At 40.5% G+C, this 25,734-nt stretch overlaps 1 protein-coding gene across 1 annotated transcript in view; it reads left to right on the top strand.

The window, feature by feature from the left end:
- The window catches only part of LOC110955485 (calsyntenin-2-like), a 356,305-nt gene that overhangs the window by 308,796 nt on the left and 21,775 nt on the right, over positions 1-25,734 (top strand). The window contains exons 10-12 of the mRNA XM_051958076.1: positions 1,489-1,655; positions 10,583-10,731; positions 21,494-21,705. Of these exons, the coding sequence (XP_051814036.1) occupies positions 1,489-1,655; positions 10,583-10,731; positions 21,494-21,705 (528 nt within the window). The remainder of the gene's footprint in view (positions 1-1,488; positions 1,656-10,582; positions 10,732-21,493; positions 21,706-25,734) is intronic.

Here is a 25,734-nt window from a genome sequence, read left to right as displayed (position 1 = left end):
TATGTAGCCCTGCGACAGACTGTCGACCTGTCCAGGGTGTCCCCTGCCTTCGCCCGAGTCAGCTGGGATGGGCTCCGGCACCCCCGCGACCCTAGTGAGGATAAAGCGGTGTATAGAGGATGGATGGATGGATGTTCTGAACATTGGGGGTGAACTGCCATTAGCTGGCTAAGAGGTTAGAAAACAGTTTAGAGCAGCTACAGTATTTTCCATTTCTACCATGCTTTTCCATCCCATTTAGAATCTATAAAGAATGTACCTACAATGCCCACATAAGCTGCATTGACATCTGAGCACAATCGAGTGCTTCCGTTTTCCTTCCCATGCTCATAACTGTTTACAGCAGCAGGACTTAAGACTAATAAATGACTGGACCACCTCCCTACTTTGCTGTATCTACTCAGTGATTGAATACACAGCAGCAGGAATTCAGACAATGGAATAATGTGTGGACATGTTGGCCTCTGGTAATGACTGTACACTCAGACACTGAAAAATAGCCCTGAAAAGAACATTAAAAAAGCCTCCATTTGCTGCTTGCCTCCGACAATCACTTGGGAGCAGGTGTACGGGAGCACAGAAGTGTCAGGAAGTGTGCTGAGAGGCTAGTCAGATAAATTGATAGGGAGAGGAAGACAGTTTTGTTGGTATGGACCTTGCCATCAGTCATTGCTCCACCTCATCCTCTAAATGCTGTTGATGAATGAACTAGTTTGGGTTTTTAAGACAAATGCTGTTAGATGAAGGAACCGTACTTTTAGTGCTTTGGTGGATTACTGCCAGAATTAGAGAACAGCAGAGGAGATAAATGAAAGGGAAAAAAAAGGAATGCAAAGGTGAAGTTTTGATACCCAGAGCTGGTAACCTTTCAGCTAATGAGTGGTTTGGAGACTCCTCTTGCTGGTATTGGCCTTTATGGAGTTCAGAGGACAGACTTTAAATGTGTCGACTTTTTCCTTACCTTTATTTAGCCTGGATGTGCCAGCTGAGTAGCATTTGCACTTTTACAGCAACACCCTGCCACTTAATCACAGGATGGGGACACAAAGCATGCATCTTTGAGGCAATTATAAGCGTTATTGGGTCATTAGGATTCATAATTAAAGGCTGAACAAGGTCACTGTTAGTTCGATGATACTGTAATGAGTAAGGGACCACTAAGCAGTCATTTACAGTAAATTAACCATAACAGAGATTTTTGAATGACCTATTGTCGTGATTGCATAGAAAAGGGAGTATTGATGTTGGTTCATCCAAATGACTGTATGCAGCACAGAGTATTGACTTTGTACTGTTTACTTCTAATAGTTTCTGTTCTTTGCATATAAAAATGTCATTGTCAAGTTTGGTTATTGCAAAACTTGAAAAATAAGGCCCATGAGGTAAAGTGTCATCATAAAGCTGCAGATATTGTGTGCTTTAAGCTCAAGAAGGGCATTCAATGCACTGTTTTACTGTATGTGTGTGCGTGTTTGGTTGTTTGTGCAGGTGGGGAGGTGACCAAGCCAAGGTTCACTCAGTACTTCCGGGGAAGCCTATCTGGACTGACCATCCGACCAGGGAAAATTGAGAGTCAGAAAGTCATTTCCTGTCTGCAGGCCTGCAAAGAGGGACTTGACATCAACTCCCTCGAGAGCCTGGATAAGAATATAAAGGTACACACCAACACACACATGCAGCAAGTGACACGGGAGGTTGCCCAAAAAGTTAGACTTTGATCAATTTAAATAAATGAATAAACTCCTAAAACTCATCTTTCTGTATGAAAGTTGCATATTTGGTAGATTGTCCATGAAATTAATCCCTTCCTGCCTTAAAGTGCTTAGATATATCACTAAGATCTGTAAAGTTCCTGGATCTCTCTCTCACTATTCCCCATTCAGCTCTGCTAGACAAAACTCCAGCACTATAAAGCTACTCTTTGCTTCACAATGCAAGTTGTAGTATTAGACTGTTTCAGTCATGGGGATTCTGTAAGCTGGAGACTTATTTTAAAAAACATAATGATACAGAGAAATCAGGATATTACAGTTTCGAGGTGGAAATACTCAGCCATGACACCGACTGCCTATTTCACTCATGTGCAAAAATACATATGAACTAGGCACAAACATGTCAATGTGTATCCTGATACCGATTCTTTCTCAATCTGGAATTCTTTGTGCAAATGATAGAGCAGTACATAATAATGCTATTACCTTCCACACTACCTTCAAAACATGGCCCATACTCCATACTTTAACAGCAGGCTACCACTTACCAATTCCCTGCATTTTCCTTAACACGTACCTTATTTTTACTCAACTTTTTGTAACATTTGCTCACCAAATTTGGCTGGAACTTAGCTGCCTATGTATAAATCTGTCAGCATTATTCTGAAATCCACCTTAAACAAGATTGCTGGCAATCAAATCAACTTTAATGAGAGGACTGATACCACTCATATACCCCAGTTTATTTGCAAGGCAGAGGGATTAGAGAGCATTGAATGTGGGAGGTGTGGCTTTGTGTGTGGTCAGGACAAGCAGGGTGGCACTGATTGATCAGAGGCCAGTGCGTCACAAACACAGAGCTGGTAAACAGACCAGTCAAGATCAGCTGTCAGACTGCCTCCACTGGGAGAAATGGGAGTCAGATGAAGCTTTGACAGTCACTAAAAATACATTTACAAATCCTTGAGAGCTACTGTGTGGGAACCTGTGCTGTAATTCAGCTCGCAGCACTCTACTAGTGTGTGTGTCCATAGGAAAGCATCAGTAGCTGCAGGGCTATGTCTGTGTGTCTACAGCCCTGCTGTTTATCATGGTTAACATTACTGTTCCCAGCCGTAAATATCTTTTTAAGCTCTGAATACAGCACAGTTATCAGTGGGCCCATGTGTTGTGTCTACTGTCACTGCAGAGGAATAAATCTTTCTACAGTACAATGTCCTTTTTCCACTGGTGTTTATCAGGCTGGCTGATGCAACCAGCTTTGTGTGAGAGGCACACACTGGGGCTATGGTCAGCCAGTACTTCCTTTATACTTGGGACAGAAATTAACAAAAAAAAAATACATAAGGACCAGAGAATTTGGCTAAATGTGCACTCCCAGATATAGAGAGCTTTATAGTGAGTTTTTGTTCATCGTCTATCTGACCTGCACCTTTGTTGTCATCCTCACTTTTACTGCTCTCATATGGTTGATGCTGGAATCAGACAGATGTTTTGGGTGGAAGAGCTCAAAAACACAGTATGCTACCTGTTTAGAAGACAGAAGAGTGAGCAGCTGCTGGTGGATGGAGAAGAGCATTTAAAGATGGAGAATGATTCTAATTCAATACACCTTTTGTCAAAAGCACCAAATATCTCCTTGTAGTCTCCTCATACTCCGTTCTGTTTCACTACATGAAAAATGGACAAGTCCTCTGACGTCGCCAATGGGTTTCCTGAAGAGCGGTCCTGAAACTCAGTGTGGTGACTCTAGCACTATCTTGGCAGTGTTTGAGGCTGAAACATACTACTGTGCTGGTAATGTGTTTTGGTGCTACAGAGAGCATCGCATGCGTGTCTAAACAAAGTGGTGTTCTGCCACTTTAGGGCACAACCGGAAATATTTCAAACAACTAGAAATGTAGGCTACTTGGGGGTTTTTTGTTGTTGTTTTTTTAAATCTTTTTTCCCCCAGTGCAGAACAGACAAATCATATTCGAGTTTTGTGCAGTGAAACCAAGTCTTGTTGCATCAGCAGTTGAATATAGTGTGTATAAACTTGTGCAATGCTCGTCGTACTGAGAGGAATCTTCAATGTAAGCTTAACGTTACCGCCATGAAACAACGCACTGTTAGCTTGTTGAAGGACTGCATGCAAGCTTGTCTCCTTTTCCAGTGGTTGAAGACCTAAGATTCTATAATATGCATCTGCAGAATGCTAAACTACCAGACACCATTGTGGAAATATAAATCAACCTTAATTTGCCAAACTCTTCAGTCGACAAAAAAATGGACAAAGAGGTGGAGGATTAGTGGAGCTGAGGCAGACCATGGACTGTCCTGTGACATTATCCCACATGTTGCATAACCTGTAAGTGTCCTCAACTATGTATAAATTTAAGCCTCAATACTACTTAGTTGAGTTTTGCAGAGACACCACCCTAGTAGTCATAGAAACCAAAACCAGTTTTGGTAACAGTTATGAATGTATATTTCTGCTATGAATTTGGCCATTTTGACATGGTGATCTATGAAAATCGAACTGCTTTTGGAGCCTCAAATGGACATCTGTGGAACTGCAATTTGGCATTTTGAAACTGACGACATTCTTTGATCCTGGAGGTTGCCACTAGTGTGGGCCGATCCACACAACACTATTCCAAGGGAATGTTCTTGTTCTTTCTCCAGAATCACAGGCAGCAGCTAAAGAATCAAATATGTCACTCTGGAGTTTAGAGAGCAAAAATAAAGATAAAAAAGAATATAGGACATTAGTTCAGAAACACAAGACCAAATGGACGATAATGTTGCTTTACAGGTGCTGGATGTGAATTTTAATGCGTTATGAATTAATGATTAAATTCAGATTAGCTTCACGTAAGGAATCAAGGACACTCCAGGAACTAGCTGTGTGTGGCCAAGTAAACAGTGCCTCATGAAACCACAACTGGAATTTATTCCGTTTCAGTACAAATTAAACAAATGAGCCATCATGTGTTAATTAAGCTTTAATGGTGCTGATAGGACGATTTTGTTGCTTTGGGACTTTGTGTGGATAACCGTTTCCCCTGTTTCCAAGCTTTAAACTGAGCCAACACAACCAGCTGCTGGCAGATGTACAAGTGGTATCTGTCATCTCCTCTCAACTCTCTGCAATAAGTATATTTCAAATTCTTTCAGTTTAGTTCATTCAGTAGCGGTTCAATAGCAAGGAAAATCCTGACTGCACCGAGTGTAAATTCAACATATTCTCCTGTCATGTGTGCACACCCTTAAAAACACTTTTTGATCTCAGATGACACAAACTAGTATTTCTTTGAATCACCACCACCACTAAATCACCAGCTGGCTTTCTTGAAACTCTACCTTCTTCTCTTCTCCCCCTAACTCTGGCTCAGCTAATCCATCTCTCTGTATTGTGGAAGATAGAGGGCAGACAAGATGGATGGGGGTTTGTGTAGACTCAAAGCCACCCCCATAACCACCCACCCCCAGCTCGTTTTACGCTTTCCCCCTTTCCCAAAACTCCAGCTGCTCTCTCCATAGACCGTATGTGCTGCGGTGCAGAAAAGAGATGCTTGCCAACCTTTTGAGAAGACAAGGTGGGATGATGAGGGAAATGCAGGAGAGAAGAGGAGGGCAACCTCTCTAGGGCCAGTGCAGTTTATCTTTTGAGAGCCATTTCATTTTCTTCTTAACCACACACTCATCTGGCTCCCTTAAGTCCACAGGAGGCTTAAGGACAGCATTTAGCCAAGCAGGTGGAAGGCTGGCACAGCACAATCAGAGGAGAATAACAGGCGGAGAGGGGAAGACAGAGCGAGGCAGAGGTGGATAGACAGAAAATATAGCGACAGAACAGAAAATGACAGAAGGAAAGAGTGTGAAGGGGAAAATAACAGGGAAGCAAACTGTATGGAGAGCCCCATGGAGTGCTAAAGTAGTGTCACCCTGCTGCTGAGACCCAGTTTCAGGAAATAGGAGACACTCAGTGCAGTTCTGGCAGAGAACACTAAACCCTCTAAAGAAATAAGGACCTCAAATCCCTACCATCAAACCCTGCAGGAGAGCACACACACCTCTGTCCAACCATATTTGTGAGGAGACTCCACTAGCTATTTTCTATTCCTTTGACATAAATAACCATACAAGTGTTTTCTCCATGTTTGAGGCTATTGACTGCTAAGCACACCCATATTGCCATTGCTATCACACTGCTATTCTCTCTCCTGCTTCCTAGTCAGCCACTGGCTTGCATTTACTTCTGCACAGTATGAAAATCCATTTATAAAAGCCAGAAAGTACATTAAAATAGGTGCTCCATCACAGTGAACATCAGATCTGTTTGTTTTAGTCAAAGTGACATTGCTGTTGCATGGTAATGCAGTACAGTCATGATGTTCACTTTGATGGATTACCTGATTCAAACAAGTTTCAGGTCTCTGCAAACTGCTGTTCATACTACTGTACAGAGAAATGAATACCAAACAAGGCTGCCTGGAACTTAGGATCTATGTACTGGCTTTATAGCATTTTCCAAACCACCATTTTAACATCTTGACCTCAAACTCATCTCTTGTCAATATCAGATGTAGGCGTCGTTATATACTGCATGATACATTAAAGCTGCATAACACATAGTTAAACAACACTGCATTGCCAACAACTGCTATGGGGTACACGCTTGCTGTACATCCATTTAGAATATATACTTTATTGATCCTCAATAGGAAATCAAATTGTAACAGCAGTATGTTAACAGACAACTGAGACAACAGAAGGAGTGCGGTGAGACTGAGCTGATGGAGGTCCCAGAGCTGGGAGGGGCAAGCTTGAGAGGATGAAGGTAGAATCTTAGGTTTGAGGATGGTGATGGTGGTAGGAGATGGTTGACCTGGTCTGTCCAGTCTCGGCGTGTGCAGGAGGAGGAATGTAAACAATGGTGACGATCACAGTGGACTCCTGTGGCAGATAGTATGATCTCAAACTGATAACAGTTCAATGTCCCTCCTACAGATGTGTTCTTTAATGGCAAAGTGTCCAGGGTTGCACCATCTGTCATTCACAAGCAGAGCAAGTCCTCCACCTCTCCTCTTACTGCACACTGTGGCATCCCGGTCCACTCATAGTCCAGAAGCCTCTGACTGTGGTGGTATTGTCGGTGATAGTCTTTCAGCCATGACGCTGTGTAAAACATGAGGCTTCTTTCCCGGTAGAGTCCTTGGCTCCTGACGAGTGTCTCAAGCTCCTCCATTTATTACCCACAGAGCAAATATTTCTCATGATAATCGACGGAAGAGCCGGTCCATAAGCCTCTTCAAACTCTCTCCCTTCCTCCTGTTCTTTTACTTCCATAGAAATTCCTCCAGAATATCATGTCTCATTCCAGCAGTTTGAAAGCTCAGCGAGAGCAGAGGCTGTCGTAGTAAACAATAGCCGGCTGGCTCAGTTGCTCCACAAGTAGAACTCCACTGAGCAACCGTCTTTTCCACTCCATTAATTCTTCTCATTCAAAGATAAGAATGATTTTTAAAAAAAAGTTTAAATAAAATACACTTAAGCCGCCAACAATTGTAAAAATAAATTTAAAAAAAATTGGCATTAAAAAAATAAATAAAACAAAACAACACTGAAAAACACAGGACCAAGGGAGGGAAAGTTACACTACTGTTCAAAAGTTTGGGGTCACCAAGACAATTTTATGTTTTCCATGAAAAATTTTATTCATGTGCTAACATGACTGCACAAGGGTTTTCTAATCATCAATGAGCCTTTCAACACCATTAGCTAACACAATGTAGCATTAGAACACAGGAGTGATGATTGCTGGAAATGTTCCTCTGTACCTCTGTGGAGGTTAAAATTAAAAATTGGCCGTTTCCAGCTAGAATAGTCATTTACCACATTAACAATGTCTACACTGGATTTCTGATAATGTTATCTTCATTCAAAAAAAAAAAAAAAAAGCTTTTCCCCCCAAAATAATTACATTTCTAAGTGACTCCAAACTTTTGAACTAATGACAGTTTTGAAGCTGCACCTGTCATTTTCTTAACAATGAATGAGGTTACAGTATAATGAAAGAGTGGTTGCTTATAACATCATATTTTTTTTATAAAGCAGTTTAGTGTCAGCTCATTGCTTTGGTTTTACAGCCCCTGACTTTACTGGTTTGGGGTCAATCTGACCCTAGGGTTAGGCTCCAGAAAATGAATTACAAGTGGTGGGATGAGATTTAAAAAATAATAATAATAAATTAGAGGCTTTGTAATTAATTGCAATTAATCACATTTTGTCAAATAGCAATATCTGACAGAGTAGGTAAAGTTTTTTAATTCAAATAACTTTTGGTTGACAGTTGAATTAATGAACAGACATCCATTCATAATTTTTCATTCAACTTAAAATACAATTTTAAAACAGGACATAGAAATAACTGATTTTGATGATTTAAGGCCTGGATTTAGTTAGATTTTCCCGACTGTATGTAACATGAGCTTAAGTAGTTCAAGGACCATTTTCATCATTTCTGGGTCTGATAAATAGTGTCATTTTGATGGTTCTTTTTTTGGAATATAAATTTTTATTTATAAGCAAAATATTTTTCGTAAATAAATTACAATAATGCTTCATTTCTATTTGTGCATTTTTCGTCCGTGTACTACATTCACAGATTACTGCAAACTCAAAGTCCAATTATTGAGATTATATACAACATTTTAAGACCTTTTGTAAACTCAAGCATTTTCAATGTTTTGAAAAGTGATCTATTATGGGATGTCTACACTGTACCAGGACTGTCGTAGCTAACGTTAGCTCTGGTGCTAACAGCAGCACGTTTTACATTGAGGTGATACTGTCGGCTTTAAGTACTGCGCTGATCAGAAAACTTTGTTGTACAATTTGCACACAACCACATTTTATTCCAAGATGCCATCAGGAAGATTATGAGAACAAAAAGAAAAAACAAAAAACAAAAAAAACACACACTTTCTGCCCAACAAGTTCAATTCAGTCTCGTTGTCTTTCACTGTTCACGCTTTCTAATGCGCCAATGTCACTCCTGTGCGTCTTCTTCACAGCTGGAAAACAGACTTTGGGTTCATTAGCGCCTCCTACTGGACTGAAGTGTTCAGAGTTACTGGTGTGTCAGAAATAAGGGAACTGAGAAAGGTTCAATTAAATGCATTATTTTGTATGTTTTTTATGTAATTTATCAAAATGAACACATTAAAGTCCCAGCCCTATGATTTACATAAAATTGTTGACCAAGTTTGTGTCAGGCCCCTTAATAATGAGATCTATCAGTGAGTTGACCTGTACTCTTGCGCCACCATCAGGCCAAACTTTTAAATTAGTATTAATTTGTCTTGAAAAGTTTTCCTACAAATGTTTAATCTTATATACAGACAACATTATTGACCACAAGAGTATGAACCCTATTGGTTTTGGTGATGATATGACCTTTCCTGTAGCGCCACCATCAGGCCAGACTTTCAGTTTCAGAGTAAATGTATCTTGTATGACATGGGGAAAAAACTTGGAATGTTTTCAGAGAGAAGTTGCTGGAAATATTGCCCTTCCAGTCTCAGTGTTTCAAATGCTTTATTTATAAAGTTCTGCCAAAATGAGCAAGCCAGTGTAGGCTTTCAAGTCAACTACATCCAAGTCCTTCCAACTGTCCCCATACACATGCTTCCCCTCTAAATTTGTCATACTCAAGAACAATATTTTCAGTCGATTGTGTTATGAAGAGCTCTCATGATGACTTGATGTCTTTAACATGGCTGATTGCATATCTGGTGGGGCCTGAAACCATTTTGATGATAATAGTAGTGTTCGGTCTACCCTGCTGTTGAAGTGGGGAAAGGGACCATATTATCTTTCTGGAAGGGATTGGGTCTGCTGGACTATCAACTCTGCACCTGCAGGTGTAGGGATGTTAGGTTACACACAGACAAGTTTTACATAGCTAAGCAGCTTGGGGTCAAATAAACCCCAGAGGAAGACCAATGCATTCAATATGTGTTCAGCACATCGAAAAAATATGATCATGATAATTTTATGCTTAATCAGTGGTCCCCATCAAATTAGGAAGAGTCATGAAATGTGAAGTAAAAGGAAGTCAATTACTATTTTTTTGAATGATAAACATTCAGTGGGGTCAAACTGACCTCAAGGATAATAGGAGGGTTAAACACATTACTAGGGAAACTCATCAACTCCTCGTTACCTGAAAAAACAATAACACATTGGTTGACAACATTAACAATGAACTCCTAGCATCAGTGTCTCATGTTTACAGATTTTTAGTTGATTGAACTGGCCTGTACATTGGAAAAGATGATGAAAAAGCATTCTTATTGCATTTAAATGTGACACCATGGAGTCTAACAAACAGATGTATGTCATGAGTTGGGTTTCATTATTAGATTTGCACTGGATCTCTGTAAATTATTCATAATGTTGTTCTTTATCTGCTGGATGTGGAAACTGACTTCTGTTTGCTGACGAGCTGGTACAAGTTCACATGCTGGTAGTACTGTATGTAAGTGTTGTATTTACGGTATAACTAGTTGTACTGCCCTCAGGTGGCCAAAAAAAAATCTAGTAATGCAATTTTACTATGGATTTTGCTTCAATATTTTATCTCGAGGCTATGACTTGAAATTGAGTTAAAGTTTAATCACATTACCACACAGAAAATCCTGAGGCAGGTGGGTATTAAAGCATAGAAAACTGGATTCTACGAGAGTGGGAGGAACAGGAGGCCCAGCAGCTCATTTTTGCCCCACAACCCCCTCAATTAGCCCTGATTGCATGCAGCTATAAAAGGGTGTTTTGCTGTTAACATTTTGTCATGTACTGCACTGTGTTTTCTCCCTCCTTAGTTCCATTTCAACCCGGCTCAGTCCATCCTGGTGATGGAGGGAGAGGACTTGGAGAACATGAACGCCGCTGTGAGGAAAGTTTCCTACATAAACTCTCGCCAGTTTCCCACACCAGGCATCCGACGCCTGCACATCTCCACTGCCGTCCAGTGAGTACACTTCTCTCCTCCTGTTACAGTATTCTTTTATTGTTGCTTTTTTCCTGTCTCCTTTCTTGTTCATTTCCTTTTGTCCTCTCATAGCATTGCTGTTTCTTCTCATCACATCTCAGATATAAGGAGTGTTATCCCACCTCAACCCAACTGTTAAGTGTTAAGACAACACAGTAAACATCACAGTCTGACTGATATATAATTCCCATTTCACACATTGATCCCCACACCTCCTTCTCTCACTCTTCTGTCTCTGTTTCTCCTCTCCTCTGCTGTCACTTCCCCTTTCCTTTAATACACCATTTTCGGTTCACTGTCGCCACCGGGGGCTAGTTTTTACATTTTCATGTCATGCATTAATAATTCTGGCTGGGTTTTGCCAGAGGAATCAAGGAACGAGAGATACAGGAAAAAATGTGAGAGTGAGAGAGAGACTGGCTGGTAAAACAGACTCCCTTGGTGGGTTATCATTAAAATTCATGATTGTTTTAAATATATGTAGACCCCTTCAGCACAGCCGTGGGGTTTCACTCTCCGCCCTCCTGTTGGGTTCGACGCACGGCCGCGGGCCCGGGAACTTCAACTAACACAGCAGAAGCGCATGTGTGCGTGCTGGTGTGTGCGCTGCACAAGCTGCTAGTGATGAAGCAGAGTCGTCGTAGCTGGAGGCACAGCGATTATCAAGGAATACATTATGCTAATGACGGCTAAGCTTGCATCATTGCTAAATGTTGTTTAAGTTTTTGTTGCAGACTGCTGACTGGTCGGGTAGTTGCCAGCTGTGTGCATGAGTGTGTATAAAAGTGTTGAGCACTAGTTGCAGATATGTGCGGCTAATGTGAGAAAGGGCGTCCATTCAAAACCACGTGTAGAGACAAACTGATAAGGTGTATTTAAGCTTTCAGCCTGAATCCAGCAGATTTTAGCTAACAGCCTTAAACTTTACCCCCTGCCAGAACATAACTGCAGCTGCTGGAAAAACTCCCCACTTTTGCGGACAGTATCGCTTTGCACAAATAAAAGGAGATGCTAAATATTTCCTGGCAATGCAATTAAAGTTCTTTCTTGCTGACGCCTAACAACTGCAATTACTGCAGGCGTCAAAAAATAATTAAGCAAACAGCGCTAATTCTTGACAACAACCCTTGCTGATCCTCCTGCTCCCTGGGACAAATTTATTCTATTTTTGTCATGGAGTGTGGTTTAGACATAATGCTGATGGAATAAATGTATACAAATGTATGCACAGAGTCCTTAAAAGTGCAAATATGAAACTACATCTATACCATAAACTTTTTATCTGTGCTTTTGTTAACTCTCTCCTCCTCTTGTCCATTCCTTTTCATACAATTACCATTTCAAGTGAAAATGTGCATACCTGAGCAACTTTTTTTCACCAGGCTGAGAGGGTTACATTTTGCTGGAGACATTCTGCTGAATGTCCACAGTGTCCAGACATGAGGTGGGGTCAGGCACAGAGAACACCTGTGTGAGTGGACACAGGACATTCTTAGGTTTTGTGCTGGACAAAGTGAGCAAATCACACTGAGCACTTGAATTTAAATGCACCGCAGTGTACCAGTTTAGAGGTTTGTCCTGGTTTTGATCATTTTCAGGCTATGGCGAAGAGAAATCTCTTTATTCATATCTCTATTTACATGATAAATAGTAGTATTCTGGTTACTGCATGCTGTGAGTGCACATTCCTGAGATGCCGCTCTGGCTTATAATGGGCTGAGTAATATTAAATGCATTGTGTTGCGCTGAATTTGACCTATTCAGCTTATTGCCAGCAATATGAGATGAGACCCTCAAGAAACATTGACATTGCCACTGTGTAGGAGGAGGAAGCAATAGATGAAGATATGCAGTTGTAGCTGGTGGGATAAAGTTTTCATTATTGGAGTACAGTTAATCCGGGCGGACAGTAAACTTCTGTATGAGTTTTCTTTTATCGGCTATGTGGATCATTAATGAGACCAGAAGAAACAACATTATGTTGTACAAACTGGACAGTTGTGGGAAATGGAAAACAACACTTTATTTGTGTTTCTGCTCAGCACTTGACTGAAGCAAGCAGCCGCAGTGGTCAGAAACTGGGATAAGATGTATATGTACATTCAACAGTATCCTGGTTAAACGCGACACTTCAAAAATCCAATCAACCACGTACTAAAGTCTATGTAAATGCAGCCTTCGACAATGGCTCAGTTCCATTCATTTATCTCACTGAGTCTTTTCAGTGAGTCACAATGTGCCACTTCAACCAGCACCCTGAACTTTAGAGCCCACACAGAATGTAATCATTGCTGATGGTAGTAATTAAACCTTTGCTTTCTGCTGTGAAAAAGCTTTCTTGTTATTTTACTTGGTTGCTTGAGCTTCACTGTGAAGTGTGAAAATTTTGCTCATCCGCTGGCGAGGGAAGGTTCAACTCATGGATGTGAATTGTGACAATGCAACTACTTTAACAGGAAATTATGCAGCTCGGAAAGTGTGATGTGGAGACTTGAAGCCTGCTGTCAAGGTACAGGATGCTGAAAAAAGACTTTTAAATAAAGTAGGAGACATTTAGCGTCCAGAGGTAGAAACTTGTGAATGAAACATGCAGTATATGCAAAATACCTTGATGGAGTAGGGTTCCTAATTAGAACTGCAGCCAAGGGACATTTTAGATGTCTATGATGACACAAAATGATGAATCATTCATGTCCAGAACCTATATTTCCTGTTTTGTAAGCGTGAATGGGTAAATAAGAGACTCATTTCCAATGCAGTCTAGGAAAACACCAATAAACATAATTTGTATCATTTATTAACTTTAACAGAATTATAATTATCGCAATTTAACCTTTTTAGATTCTAATTATTGTGATTATTATTAACCTGAATAGAAATTGCACTCAAATTGTCGGTCAGTCGGTCGGTCGGTCGGTCGGTCGAGGGCTAATTATAATCAGTTCTCCCACACAAAGCTCTAAATTGGTTATGCTGCTTATGTCACAGATATAACAGACATGGTGATGCAATGTGGCTTATTATTGTATGACATACTGACTATTTAGAAAATAACTATGAATCAAATGTATCGTAGTGGGATGTAATATTTCCATCATGCTTGTGAATCAGCTTTCAGACCAGCAATTCAAAAATTCAGACTATTTCTGAAGAATGCAAATAATTTCAAATATTTTTTAACAACCTCGTCAACACACTGGTGCTTTCAGCACCAGAGCGCTTGAAATGTTCCCCGGTGAAACAGCTGCTGCAACACTTTGCTGCTAAGATGGTCTTTTAATCTGGTATCTGGGACATGTGTGCCCATCTGTGCATTACGCTGTGTGAACTAATCAGGATGCTACCCTACTGTAAGTCTATCGAATAAGATAATCCAAGCCAGGACTGCAGTTTTTATTTGTGATTGCTAAATCCAGGAATAGCAACTGGATGTGAAGAGAAATAACAGGACAAACAAAGAAATGAGGGTTTACTCCTCTGCTGTCTTTTTGTTGTCTTGGCTGTCAGATATTTGGTGGATTTAAGATTGAATGTTATTGGTTTAATGTGAAATCCTCTGTCCGTCAGTGAAGCCTGCTCCAATACATAACATACTATGCTTGCTGCCACTGAAAAAAAAAGTGTAATTATTAAGTTTTATTGCAATTGCAGAGATAAAACTGAGAGATGAGAGAAAGTGAAACATATGGCCACTTGACATATGCAAGTGTACAGATTCTCATTTCAGTATCACTGGCATTATTACTTCAACTTCTAGTATTTTCTTTATCTGACTTATTTTTACTTTTACTGATGTATCGTACTTATACTTTACTGCTTTTCTATTAGACACTAGATTTATTGCCATGTTATGTTTTTTTTTCTGGGCAATATCCAGCAAAAGAATTTCTTTCTGGGTATAAAAAAGAGTTCTATCTCATCTTACTAATACTGTACTTGTTGAGCACAACAAGTGTATAGATACAGTTTTAGTTGTACAAGTTTTATAAGATCCAGTCTACTTTATGGATGGGTCACTCCAGAACTGGAGGACATTTGGGCTTCAAAATTTTTGAAAAATAAACCTTCTGTTTTACAGTTTTCTGCTACATATTTGTCAGTAATGGGTAATAAACTATCAAAGCCTTTATTGGTTCCGCTTACACATCATTGGTACCAATTTTATTCCGTGTTTAATTTGCTGTTTGCTAACCCTACTCTAATCACAGTAACAGGGTTGCTAATCCATGCTAATGTTAGCTTTTTCTCAGCAGTAGAAGCTACATATTTAGCTAGCTGTTACCGCTGACCAAGAGGACAAACTGACTGATGGAAAAAAAGTAAAGATAAAAATATAAACAGTTTGTCTTGTCCTGATAATATGCATAACATGGTTGCATAAGGTAGAGTGAGACATTCAATCAAGGCTGACAATATTATGAAAATATGAAAAACAGAAGAGAGGACATAGCTTTGCTCTACTCATTCTTTAGGAAAACTGTTTGATGAAGTCATTTCCAGTGTGTCATGTGATTCGCTGTTTTTTGTTTCTTCTTCTACCAGCTATAAAGGTTTTGCTAACAGGGTTGTTGTGGGACTCACGTTCCATGCATAATAATTATTATTCAAAATATTTTTCTCACACAATTACAAGAGACATCAATGGAAAAAAAACACCAAGAACAGAAGATTTAAATTTAATTTTAACTGTTTTGCCTGAAATTCAATTTGGTCATCAGAGTGGTGGGACAAGAGAAAAATGGCATTTTAGAGGGAACTCCAGACTTAACATTCTTTTCTCCTAGTTTTTTTTTTTTTCCTTTTTCGATTTGGTCTCAGGACAAGAACATTTACACAACAAGTGCATGTTTTTTTTCATTTTGTACATGGATTATTTGAAATTTGATAGGTGGAACAAAAAATGTCTTCCAATTCTGGATTGACCTGTTTATTCTTTGCTTTTATTTTTTTTAAGGGAGTGATTTTAATCCACTGGAAGAACACATGTACTGACTACATGAGAAATGTAGAGAGCTTTGCTAATCACCTTTAATTCTTACTAAGCGTCTATTGATTTGAGGCTGCTGAATAGTCTGCCCGTTGCCATGGCTATGTCAGTGTGTCAGCTATAGTGAGTTTACAGCAGCGAATCAGTGTGCAGAGTTTGGATAGCATGGGTGATTTAACCTCCAATTAGTTGTTTTAGTATCCTCATCCAGAGGAGACTCCAGCAGAAAAAGATTCTCCTCAGTGGACTCAGTAACACTGAGAGCCTAAAACACAGCCTTCTACCAGAAGACATAAGGCCATGTTGAAAACATTCCCCCGGCTGCAGCGGACAGTATCACTCCTCACAAATAAACAGAGATCTTAATTAATTCCTCCAAATGCAATTAAATTTGTTTTGTGCTGACACCTAATAACTGCAATTACTTCAGGCATCGGGAAAATAAAAGCAAGCAGTGCTAATCTTTGCAACGGCCCTTTTAGGCTCCCTTGTCATATTTCTTTATAATTAAGTTGGACCGGCTCCAGGTTTTTTGTTTTCTTTTTTTCTCCAAGCTCGGCAGGCCCACGCAGCAGCCGTCTCCCCACATCACTGAGTTTGTATCTCCCACTGCTCACAACAATGGCTTAGTGCCCGCACTATGAGCAAACACACACACCACCGGCCGGCGCCACAGGAAAGAAAAGCAGAGATTACATGATGCCCTGAAACTTGTTTTTGTCCCAAACCATGGCCTCAGACAAATGACTGTGGCGGATTAGAGACATTAGTTAGGTTTTATCCTCCAGTCAGGCCACGTTTCACAGATTCTTTTCTCTTTCTTTATATTCTAAGAAATGAAATGGGAATTTGTTGTTTTTCCATCAGCTGAGTTAAGTTTAGCACTGGATTCCATTTTTTTTTGAGAACTTGTCTCTATAATCTTGTGATATCTGAAGATGAAAACACACAGACACCTGGCAACAGTGGTACATAGGCCATATGTACAGTTTGCCCTTTCCATTCTATTTAATCTTTTGAATTCATGAATAAATTATAACCTCCACATGCTGTTAATTGGTACTTCTGCAGGCACACTAATGCCCTTCTTCTCATTAGTTTTAATTATACCACGGATATGATATAGAACAAATTAAATCTATTTATTCATACTTCTGTGAAATTATCCAGGCTTCCACTTCCCAGTCACATTTCTGTCCTCAGGTAAAGGTGTAACCAGTGTCAGGCTGTCATTCAGGGATGCCCTGACCTTGTGGGGTTTTTTAATCTGCCCTTTGTAAAAGGTGCAGGTGTACAGGTGTTCAACATTGAACATCTGTATTAGGCTCTGCATTCAAAGTACTAGCCTAAAGCAATTTTCATTAAACCTAATAGCCCTCTGGTTTCATTTCATGCTATCATTTTTATCTCAGGGTGTAAATCGTATTCTCTTTTCTTTGTTTTACTAAGTGACTCAGACCTGACGATGATCCCATTATATGATGTTTATAAAAATAAGTTTGCGGAGTACTGACATGCAACAAGTGTTTCCACAATGGCTCCTATAGTTACATATTTACTACTCCTTTTATTTAAATGTGTAAAATCTGACTGTGAGCTGAGCACTGGTCTGACACAGAACTAAAACCACCTATCAAAACAGCTCCGATCCACCGAGACATGTATCCTCTGGTATTAGGCAGCAAGATGTTAGCAGCAGATCCTTTATGTCCTAGAAGTTGTGATGTAGGGCCTCCAAGGATAGGATTTGTTTGTCCAGCACATCCCACAGATGCTTGATCATACTGAGATCTGAGGAGTTTTGAGGCTAAGGCAACACCTTGAACTCTTTGCCGTGCTCCTCAATCCAATCACCAAACAGTGTTCACAGAAGGGATGTCCTGATCAAATCCAAGTGATATAACAGTTGATCCGATGTCGTTTTCCTAGATAATACACACTTCAAGTATTGTTGATCAGCCGTAGTAGCTGGTTGTGCCACAAGGTGGTTGTTTAGGACTGGAAGTTCCATGTTGGCAAACAGAGAGCATTGTTGGGGTTTAGCTAGCAACTGGACACTGACAAAGAGTTCTGTGGTGCTTAATGACCGCCGTCCAGAGCTTCTGTGTTTTAAACAAGCCAGGATCAATGAGGACACTGTTATGATGTCCCAGTGGACTAATAATTGGCCCTTGTGTCCGTTATGTGTCCACTGAGTACAACAGCATTATCAAGACAGATTTCTGATGTGCTCAGTTTATGTCATCAGTTAATCAACATTCGATTGATAATATATTAAACCTGCATCTGGCACAAATATGACTCTTCCTTCATGACATCTTTGTGACAGCAGACATAAAAAATATTAATAAAAATTTAAAAAAGACACTGAGCTCAGGTTTGTCCCAATACTGATGAGTTAAGAAAGAATGCCCGATCCCTATCTTTGGATCAGAACTAAAGGTGTTTGCAGTGTGGCAGGGCACATTCTCCTGCTGGAAGAGTCCACTGTCTTCAGGAAATACTATTGCCATGCAGAGGTTTATGTGGTCTGCACCAATGTTAATGGAGATGATAAGATCCACATGTCATTGTCCTTTCTGGAACCACTTTTGGTCAGTATTAACCACTGCCTACCAGGAACACCACCACAGTTTCTCTCTCATCAAAGCCACTAAAATGCTCTCCATTTTTCCAGCTTCCAACACAGCAGCTCCACTTGCATTATTTGCTTTACATGCCAATGGTTTTAATGTTATGATTGATCAGTGTATAGTTTCTGCAGTGGAATAACTACTTTTGAATGCAGATCTGGCACTGAAGTGAATCAGAAACCTTAACTGATTATCTCATATACAGTATACTTTAAAATCCATCAAAAGGCATCGTGAGACAATGAGTGTAATCATCTGTGCTAAGCAAACACTTTATAGAAAACTTCAAACTTTTAAAATATTTTTTGATGTTTTGCCATCTCCTTCCAGTTTTTTCTAAAGCTCTTCATAAAAATTCATACCCGACCTGCCAGCGAGAGATGGGAAAACATATGGAGATTCATCAAATGGATTCATGCATTGCAGCATAATTTACATCAAAATGTAGGTGAGAAAATACAGGATGCATAAGCTCTGAAATCTTATAGCGCAGCTTTCCAATCTAGGGGGGAAAAAAGAAGCCTGCTATGATTTTGTAGCTGGTTACAGAGTCACAATAAGGAAAGAAGGCATTGATGTCCCTCCCACTGACAGATGTTTGTGTGCTTGAAAGGCCTTTAGTGAAATGTAAAAACAAAAATCTGGCTTGTTTGTTCAGCTTTCTCTGCTTCTACCTCCCAGGTTCCACCACCGCCATGCTCAATTCAGCCCTCCCTTCCTCCGCCCAGCTCCGTCCTTTTCTCATTTAAATATGTCATGGTTTCCAGTTGATTGATGTGTGATCTGCAATCTTTACTCTGTGTGTATTTGTGTATCAACCAATGCATCAGAGGGGGTTGTGCCTCAAATGTCTGCACTCATTTGTGTGAATATGCCAGATCTGTGTGTGTGTGCGTGTGCGTGTGTGTGTGCGTGCGTGCGTGCGTGCGTGCGTGCGTGCGTGCGTGCGTGCGTGGCTGTGCTGTGAGCTCACAGCTGGTTAACTAGAATCCTAGAGAGCAGATCTGTGTCTGTCCATTCAGGGTTGCCAGTGGATGCTGCGCATTTAAACACATGCTACTGCACGCTGCCATGCAAGCAGGGAGGCAGACATGCACATATGAACACACAGCAGGAACACTGCTGCAGGTCTGCATCTGCTACCCGAACATGACAGAGTGATTTACCCCCCAGAATAACTGCACACACTGTGGTCCGGATTTGGACTTGACAGCTGCAGTTTTAGTGCAGCTAAGAGGTTCTGTTTCTGTTGATAAGCTTTATTAGCTGCTGTAATGTTCTGCGGTTTTACATTCTTATCCTGCAAAGGTATGCGACAGCTTGTGAGTCATTTAAGAAACGTCCTCAAGCACCCATATGTCATCCTTTGGTGCGATATATGGTCCTCATATGTACATAACCTCCTGGTCATTAAACAGGGTTCAGCCAGAGTGAAATTAGTCACAAGACAACATTCTCACACACTGCTGAAGGGCAGCTTGTATATAGGAGAGACTGTGTGTGCAACATTTATAGAGAGGTCAGCGCCGCGGTAATGTAGCATATTTTATCTCGGTGTAATTACGGACAAGAACATAAAAAAATGAACTGCTGGATTTGTTCGGTTTCCCTGTATAATATATCACAAGGTCTTGACCTCAGTATGTGAAGTGACCTGAGACGACATAAACTGAACTGCAGCTATGCACATAAAACTGAATTAATTTACACACACATTAACAGATCAGAAAACATTACAAGTTAAAATGTATCAGTGCTATTGCTATTGTTTGTTTTTTTTAAACATTTTCATAGCATTTTTTTAGACACAAGGGATCACACCACTGTCCAACATTGCATTCTTGATGGGTATAAAACTAGGCAGTGTCATGATAGATGACTTATAGGTGCCCTTTAATGGGAATCCTACAGCCACTAGCTGCACCTGATTCAACAATTGCTTGTGGGCCTGTGGATTGTAGAGCAGACCAACAGGACTGAACTGTTTATAAAATAGAAGCAAAAATTCCCCACAGAATGTGTTTCCTGAAAACATTTGAGGTGAGAAATGAGCCATCCAGTTAAAGAATTGGTCTCCATTTAAAATCAGCAAAGTTTTTTGGGTTATTTTTTTGGATTTTCTAGAGGTGCTGAGTCGCAGCCCCTGATTTGCAAAAGTACACCTTAACTGAACTATTAACACATTTTTTGGGGGGAAATTAATAGCTGAGGTAAGCTAAATAATCCTGTATCCCATACAAGTGTTCTCAAAGTTCCAAATCCAGCAACTTTTATGCAACATATTTGGTAAACACAACATTTATGCTTCAAATGATAGCCCTTATGTTGCTTCCCTTTATTATTTATATGCAAAACCAAATAAAAAGTTCACCCACCAGGGGTTATGTTTACACAAGCAAGTAATGACTGCACCCCTTGCAGACTGTGCTCATACAGCTGCATGATGATGTTGATGCAGTACTGCATTATCAAAAACACTTCAGTAACATTAGCACTAGCAGATTTTACTTATATATATATATATATATATATATATATATATATCGTTTCTTTGTCACTTTTTAGCATTTGGCACTAGGTATTCAGCATCTTGCACTAGCTAACTGGTAGCATCGGCACTGGTCACTACCTGGAGCATCTCATAAACGGGCATGGGTCAGTTGAACGTGGCAGTGCTGTTTTGATTGTGTAGGAATAGTGTGAGCTGGCACTAGGTGGGGTGAATCTGGGATACCAGAGTTCACCGCCTAGCCTCTTGGAGGTGTTGTGGAACTAAATAGGTGAACACCGTTGAAGGGAGGTTTCCACCTGATGACCCACAGAGATGTGTCTAGGAATCACTGCTCACAGGTGTGTATAGTGACAGATCAGGGATCCTCAGTCTTTCATTGAGTGTGCATCTTGCTTGTTTGGAGCACAAGTGTCATGTGTTTAAATGAGATATTGAAAAATTTCAGTTAATGTCGTCTCCATAATTTTTACACTTTGCCAAGTCATCCAGCTGCTGGTTTTGACTGTATGTTTGACACCAATGTACTAGAGAGTCATGAGAGAGTCCCTAAGTTTAAAGTCTATCACCCACCTCTCACTCTGCCGCCTTTCTTCACCTTTCTCTGTCCAGGTGTTTTGGGGAGGACACCTGCATCACCATACCTGACATTGATGCAGTGGTGATGGTGCTGCAGCCCAGCGAGCCCAGGATCACCATCAGCGGAGTGGAGAGACTGAGCCATCCGGCCTCAGACTTCAGAGCACCAGGAGGAATTATTCTGTTCCAGGATGTCCACATCATCAGCACAGTCACCAGGGCAGAGACCACCGTACATCATACGGGTAAGGACTGTCACATATTTATATGGTACTAACAACATCACGATCACTGCAAAAACAATCTAATCAAACAGAAATGGCAGCGGGGGCAAGCAATAGAGGGATCAGCATCTTATTGCTACGTTAGCCAAGTGTGCTGGTGTAAGTCCCTGTCTTCTTTCATCTGGCTCCTCACAGTTCAAAAGCTTGAGTGAGCTTCAGTGTTGACTGTAGTACAGGAGGAGTTAGATCATTTCAAATTGAGGGGAAATTTGAAAATCAGTATTTAGATTTCATTACGTTTTTGTGTCTGATAAGCCCTGTTTTGTTAAAAGCTCCATTTTGTTCACTCGTTCTACTTTCGAGGCACAGGTGGTAAAAAGTAATACATAAATGTACATAATTTACTTGTACAGGTGCTTTCCCAGTGATAAACTCATACATCATAAAACACAAGTCTGACTATACCTCACAAAGTAGGAGATGCACACCCACCTTCCTGCTGGTAGAAATCTGTCCCACCTAAATATTTCAGCGTTTGTTTTTTTTCGTATTCATAATATGATCACTCATTCATGAAGTCCCATAGCCTATTCAGTGCCAACTGTCTCACAAAACAAACCTTCAGAGAAAGCTGAGCATTTCATAACGCCTCATGAGACTGTAAATAAGCAGCAGCGAGCACGTCTTTCATCTGTATTTGCACGCACTGTGAACTCAAGAAAACAAAAGTTGTGCCTTTGCTCTCGCTCTGTCAAATTCTCTAACTTGGTGGGAGTAAAGGTTAAGAAAACGGCAATAAAGAAGCCCTTTGTAAGTTCATTTGACTCACAAGTAGCTCTTCAGAAGTGTGAATATATTTGTATATACTCACTCTTCCATTGTGTGGCTGGAGCAGAGGTTGAAGATTCAGATCCTTTACTTACTACTCCTAACTCTTACAAGTCATGCATTCAAATAGTCAAATGGAAGTTCAAACATCTTCAGCTTCTGTACGTGAAACTGACTGTATGTCAGAGGAAAGTACACTGCCTGTCAAAAATAAAATCTCCACTTGGATTTAACTAGGCAAGTAGGTAAGATCCTTCCGTTGGATAATTACTGCAGCGATGAATATGTTTCAGCTGGAACAACTTTTTTAACCCTAGCTGATGTGGTGAGGAGCTTCTCATTTCTTAAACAACCGTGTTGGAAGACATATCCTGTGGTCATGGAAAGGATGTTAATCTATTTCAGAAGGGTGAAATTATTGGCCTGCTTAAAGCCTGCTTTTTTTTTTCAAGTGGGCGCCCTCCTTCATCATTGGTTTGCTGATAGGCCCACAACACCTCCCGGGGATTCAGCAGTGAATCCCAGCATCCCAGGTCATTCCCTAGATGTCATCCACTCACTTGAAGACCCAGGTGGAGTCCTTGCTCTTCATCCACAGCTGATGACTTCCCTTTTCAGCAGCTGTCCTTGATCGCCAGCTGGTGGGCCTTCCCGCATACTCTCATCTCCCGGAGAAGCCTGGATGTCGAGGATACTACGAGCCTCTGTAGCCTACTTTGACTGGTTGGACCCTCTCCTTCTACCCTCGCTGTTTTGCATCAGTGGCAAGCTTCATATATCTCAGCTTCTTGTGGTCATAGGCCTCCTCTACTGAGCTCTCCCAGGGTGCTGTGAGCTCGATGATGTAGATGTGTCTAAGCAAAGGATAGTGGAGAAACATCGTCTTTGATGGAAAAAAATGTGATCGGTCATGTGGTCTGGTGAGTCCAGATTTGTCCTTTTCAAAAGTGATGGGCGCATCAGGGTAAGAAGAGAGGCTGATGAAGTGATGAAGTGCCTACCAGCCTGTGGGGGTTAGGGTTATGATCTGGGGTTGGTCAGGTTCACCACCGTTATGTTCCCAAAGAATGAGGTCAGCTGACTACCTGAATATACTGAATGACCAGGTCTTTACATCAATGGAGTTCTTCCTCCCTGATGGCATGGACATGTTCCAAGATGACGATGCCAGGATTCATGTGGATCATATTGTGAATGAGTGGTTCAGGGAGCATGGCACATTATTTTCACACATGGATTGGCTTCAACATAGTCCAGACCTCAGCCCCACTGAGAATTTTGGGATGTGCTGGACAAGACTTTGCGCAGCGGTCCGACTTTCCCATCATCAATGCAAGATCTTGGCAGCCAATTAATCCAACTCTGGACAAAAATAAATGCTTTGACATTGCAGAAGCTTATCTAAACAATGCGACGCCAAATGTGTGCCATACTCAAAGCTAAAGGTAAGCCAACAAAGTATTGGAATGTGCAACTTTTTTTTGGGCGGACAGTGTTGAACACATGAACTGACACAAAAAGGGTTTAATTCAAGTTCTTTAGATTTGACTGGATCCTTAAAAACTGGTCATTGATTAGCAAATTTGGTTCCACAATAGAAAGCTTTGTCAAGCTGTTGGCCTCCACTGACATCCTTCACTGTTGTGGAATTTTCTATTTAACAAGGCTCAAGGTGAGAAATAAAAACTGCAATCAGACTGGCTCTGTCTTTGAGTCATTTATTATCTTACTGCAGGAGGGAGAAGGTCAAACACACAGGTAGCAGGCTGAGGTTCTTCGTCCAGTACAGAAGTTCTCTAAAACAAAAATGTGGCTGCTGTTGCTGAACAGGTAACACTTATACAGCATGTAAATACTTTGACATCTTCACAGTTCTTGGTATTGAGACAGAGTCTGTGGTTTTATAGGTCTGTTGAAGTTCCTGCTTTAGCGGCGGCTGATGTGAAACCGCTACATCTGGAGGCATGCTGACTCAAAGAAAACGAAAGCTATACCTAGAAATAAGATGTATGATCTTAAAAGTTAACTTGAGTAAAGGTTACACTGAGAGGTTATACTAAGGTTAACTGAAACAGAGGTTATACTGAGGACAAAAAGAAATGTTCCATTACATCAGCCCCACTGTTAGATCAGGAGGAGGACGAAAGGTGAAATGAATAAACTGGACCATAGCAAGGTTCTTTTGAAAGACACAAACCCATGCACATAACTGCAATTTACCCCACCAACATTGGAAATGAACACATTCCCCCAAAAAGCAGTAAAGCCTTTCTGTTTAACCAGTTCCGAAACACACTGGATGTATCTTTCACAGAAAACCTGCTGCACCTTGTTTGTGATCATGTCAACAACATCAGTGAACACAACAGCTGTGAGCGCGGTGCCAAAATTTTGGGTCCGTTTTGTAGGTCCTTGGGGGCCGCAACTGATCCCTTTCCCTGAATATTTTGAGCCGAGCCCTGCATATTTCAGATGTGTGAACTGAACACGGAGCATCAGAGGAAGGAGGAAGAAGGAGGAGAATATGTCGCTGCACATTTCATGACACACACAGGCCATGAATGTGTTGCAGCGCTCCAGTTGTGTGTGCAACCCATACATTCAACTGGTAACCATCCACACCTCACACTCAGGGAGCTATTATACACGTCAGCCAAGTGTAACGCAATCCACTCCATTACCACGAAACTCTTAAGGCTGCATCTCAGTATTTTCTCATAGTTTTGCATTGTATTATATCCTTTATGTCTCTGTAAAATTGTACAACTCTCTGATATTTGATCAGCTATTTACAAAGTAATCTCCCTGTGAAGACTATTAAAGCAATTCTGATACAAATATTTTCCCAGACACTAAGTAAAAAATTGAAACGTTTAGCTCTTACCTCACACCGCTTGAAAGTACAGAGGTCATTTTGGCAAAATTTACCTACCGTACAGAAGAATGGCGCCTTTCAGATTTAGTTATACAGTATAATGTATTGTAGTATTGCACTTTTATAATTGATTTTTTAAAGCATTTTAATGATGTACACAACCAGTAAAAACTTTAAACAGCTTGGTCTCATTCAATGCTTTTTTTAATTTGTATTATTTTCTACATTGTAGATTCATACAGAAGATTGGCACTTTTTTGTTTATATTATTCCGTCTGTATTCTTTTATAGTTTTGATGTCTTTAGTATTACTCTACTATGCACACAAAAAATAGATAATCATTGAA

The sequence above is a fragment of the Acanthochromis polyacanthus genome, chromosome 13, assembly GCF_021347895.1.
Source record: "Acanthochromis polyacanthus isolate Apoly-LR-REF ecotype Palm Island chromosome 13, KAUST_Apoly_ChrSc, whole genome shotgun sequence".
NCBI classification, from domain to species: domain Eukaryota; kingdom Metazoa; phylum Chordata; class Actinopteri; family Pomacentridae; genus Acanthochromis; species Acanthochromis polyacanthus.
This window is presented reverse-complemented; position numbering and strand designations above follow the sequence as displayed.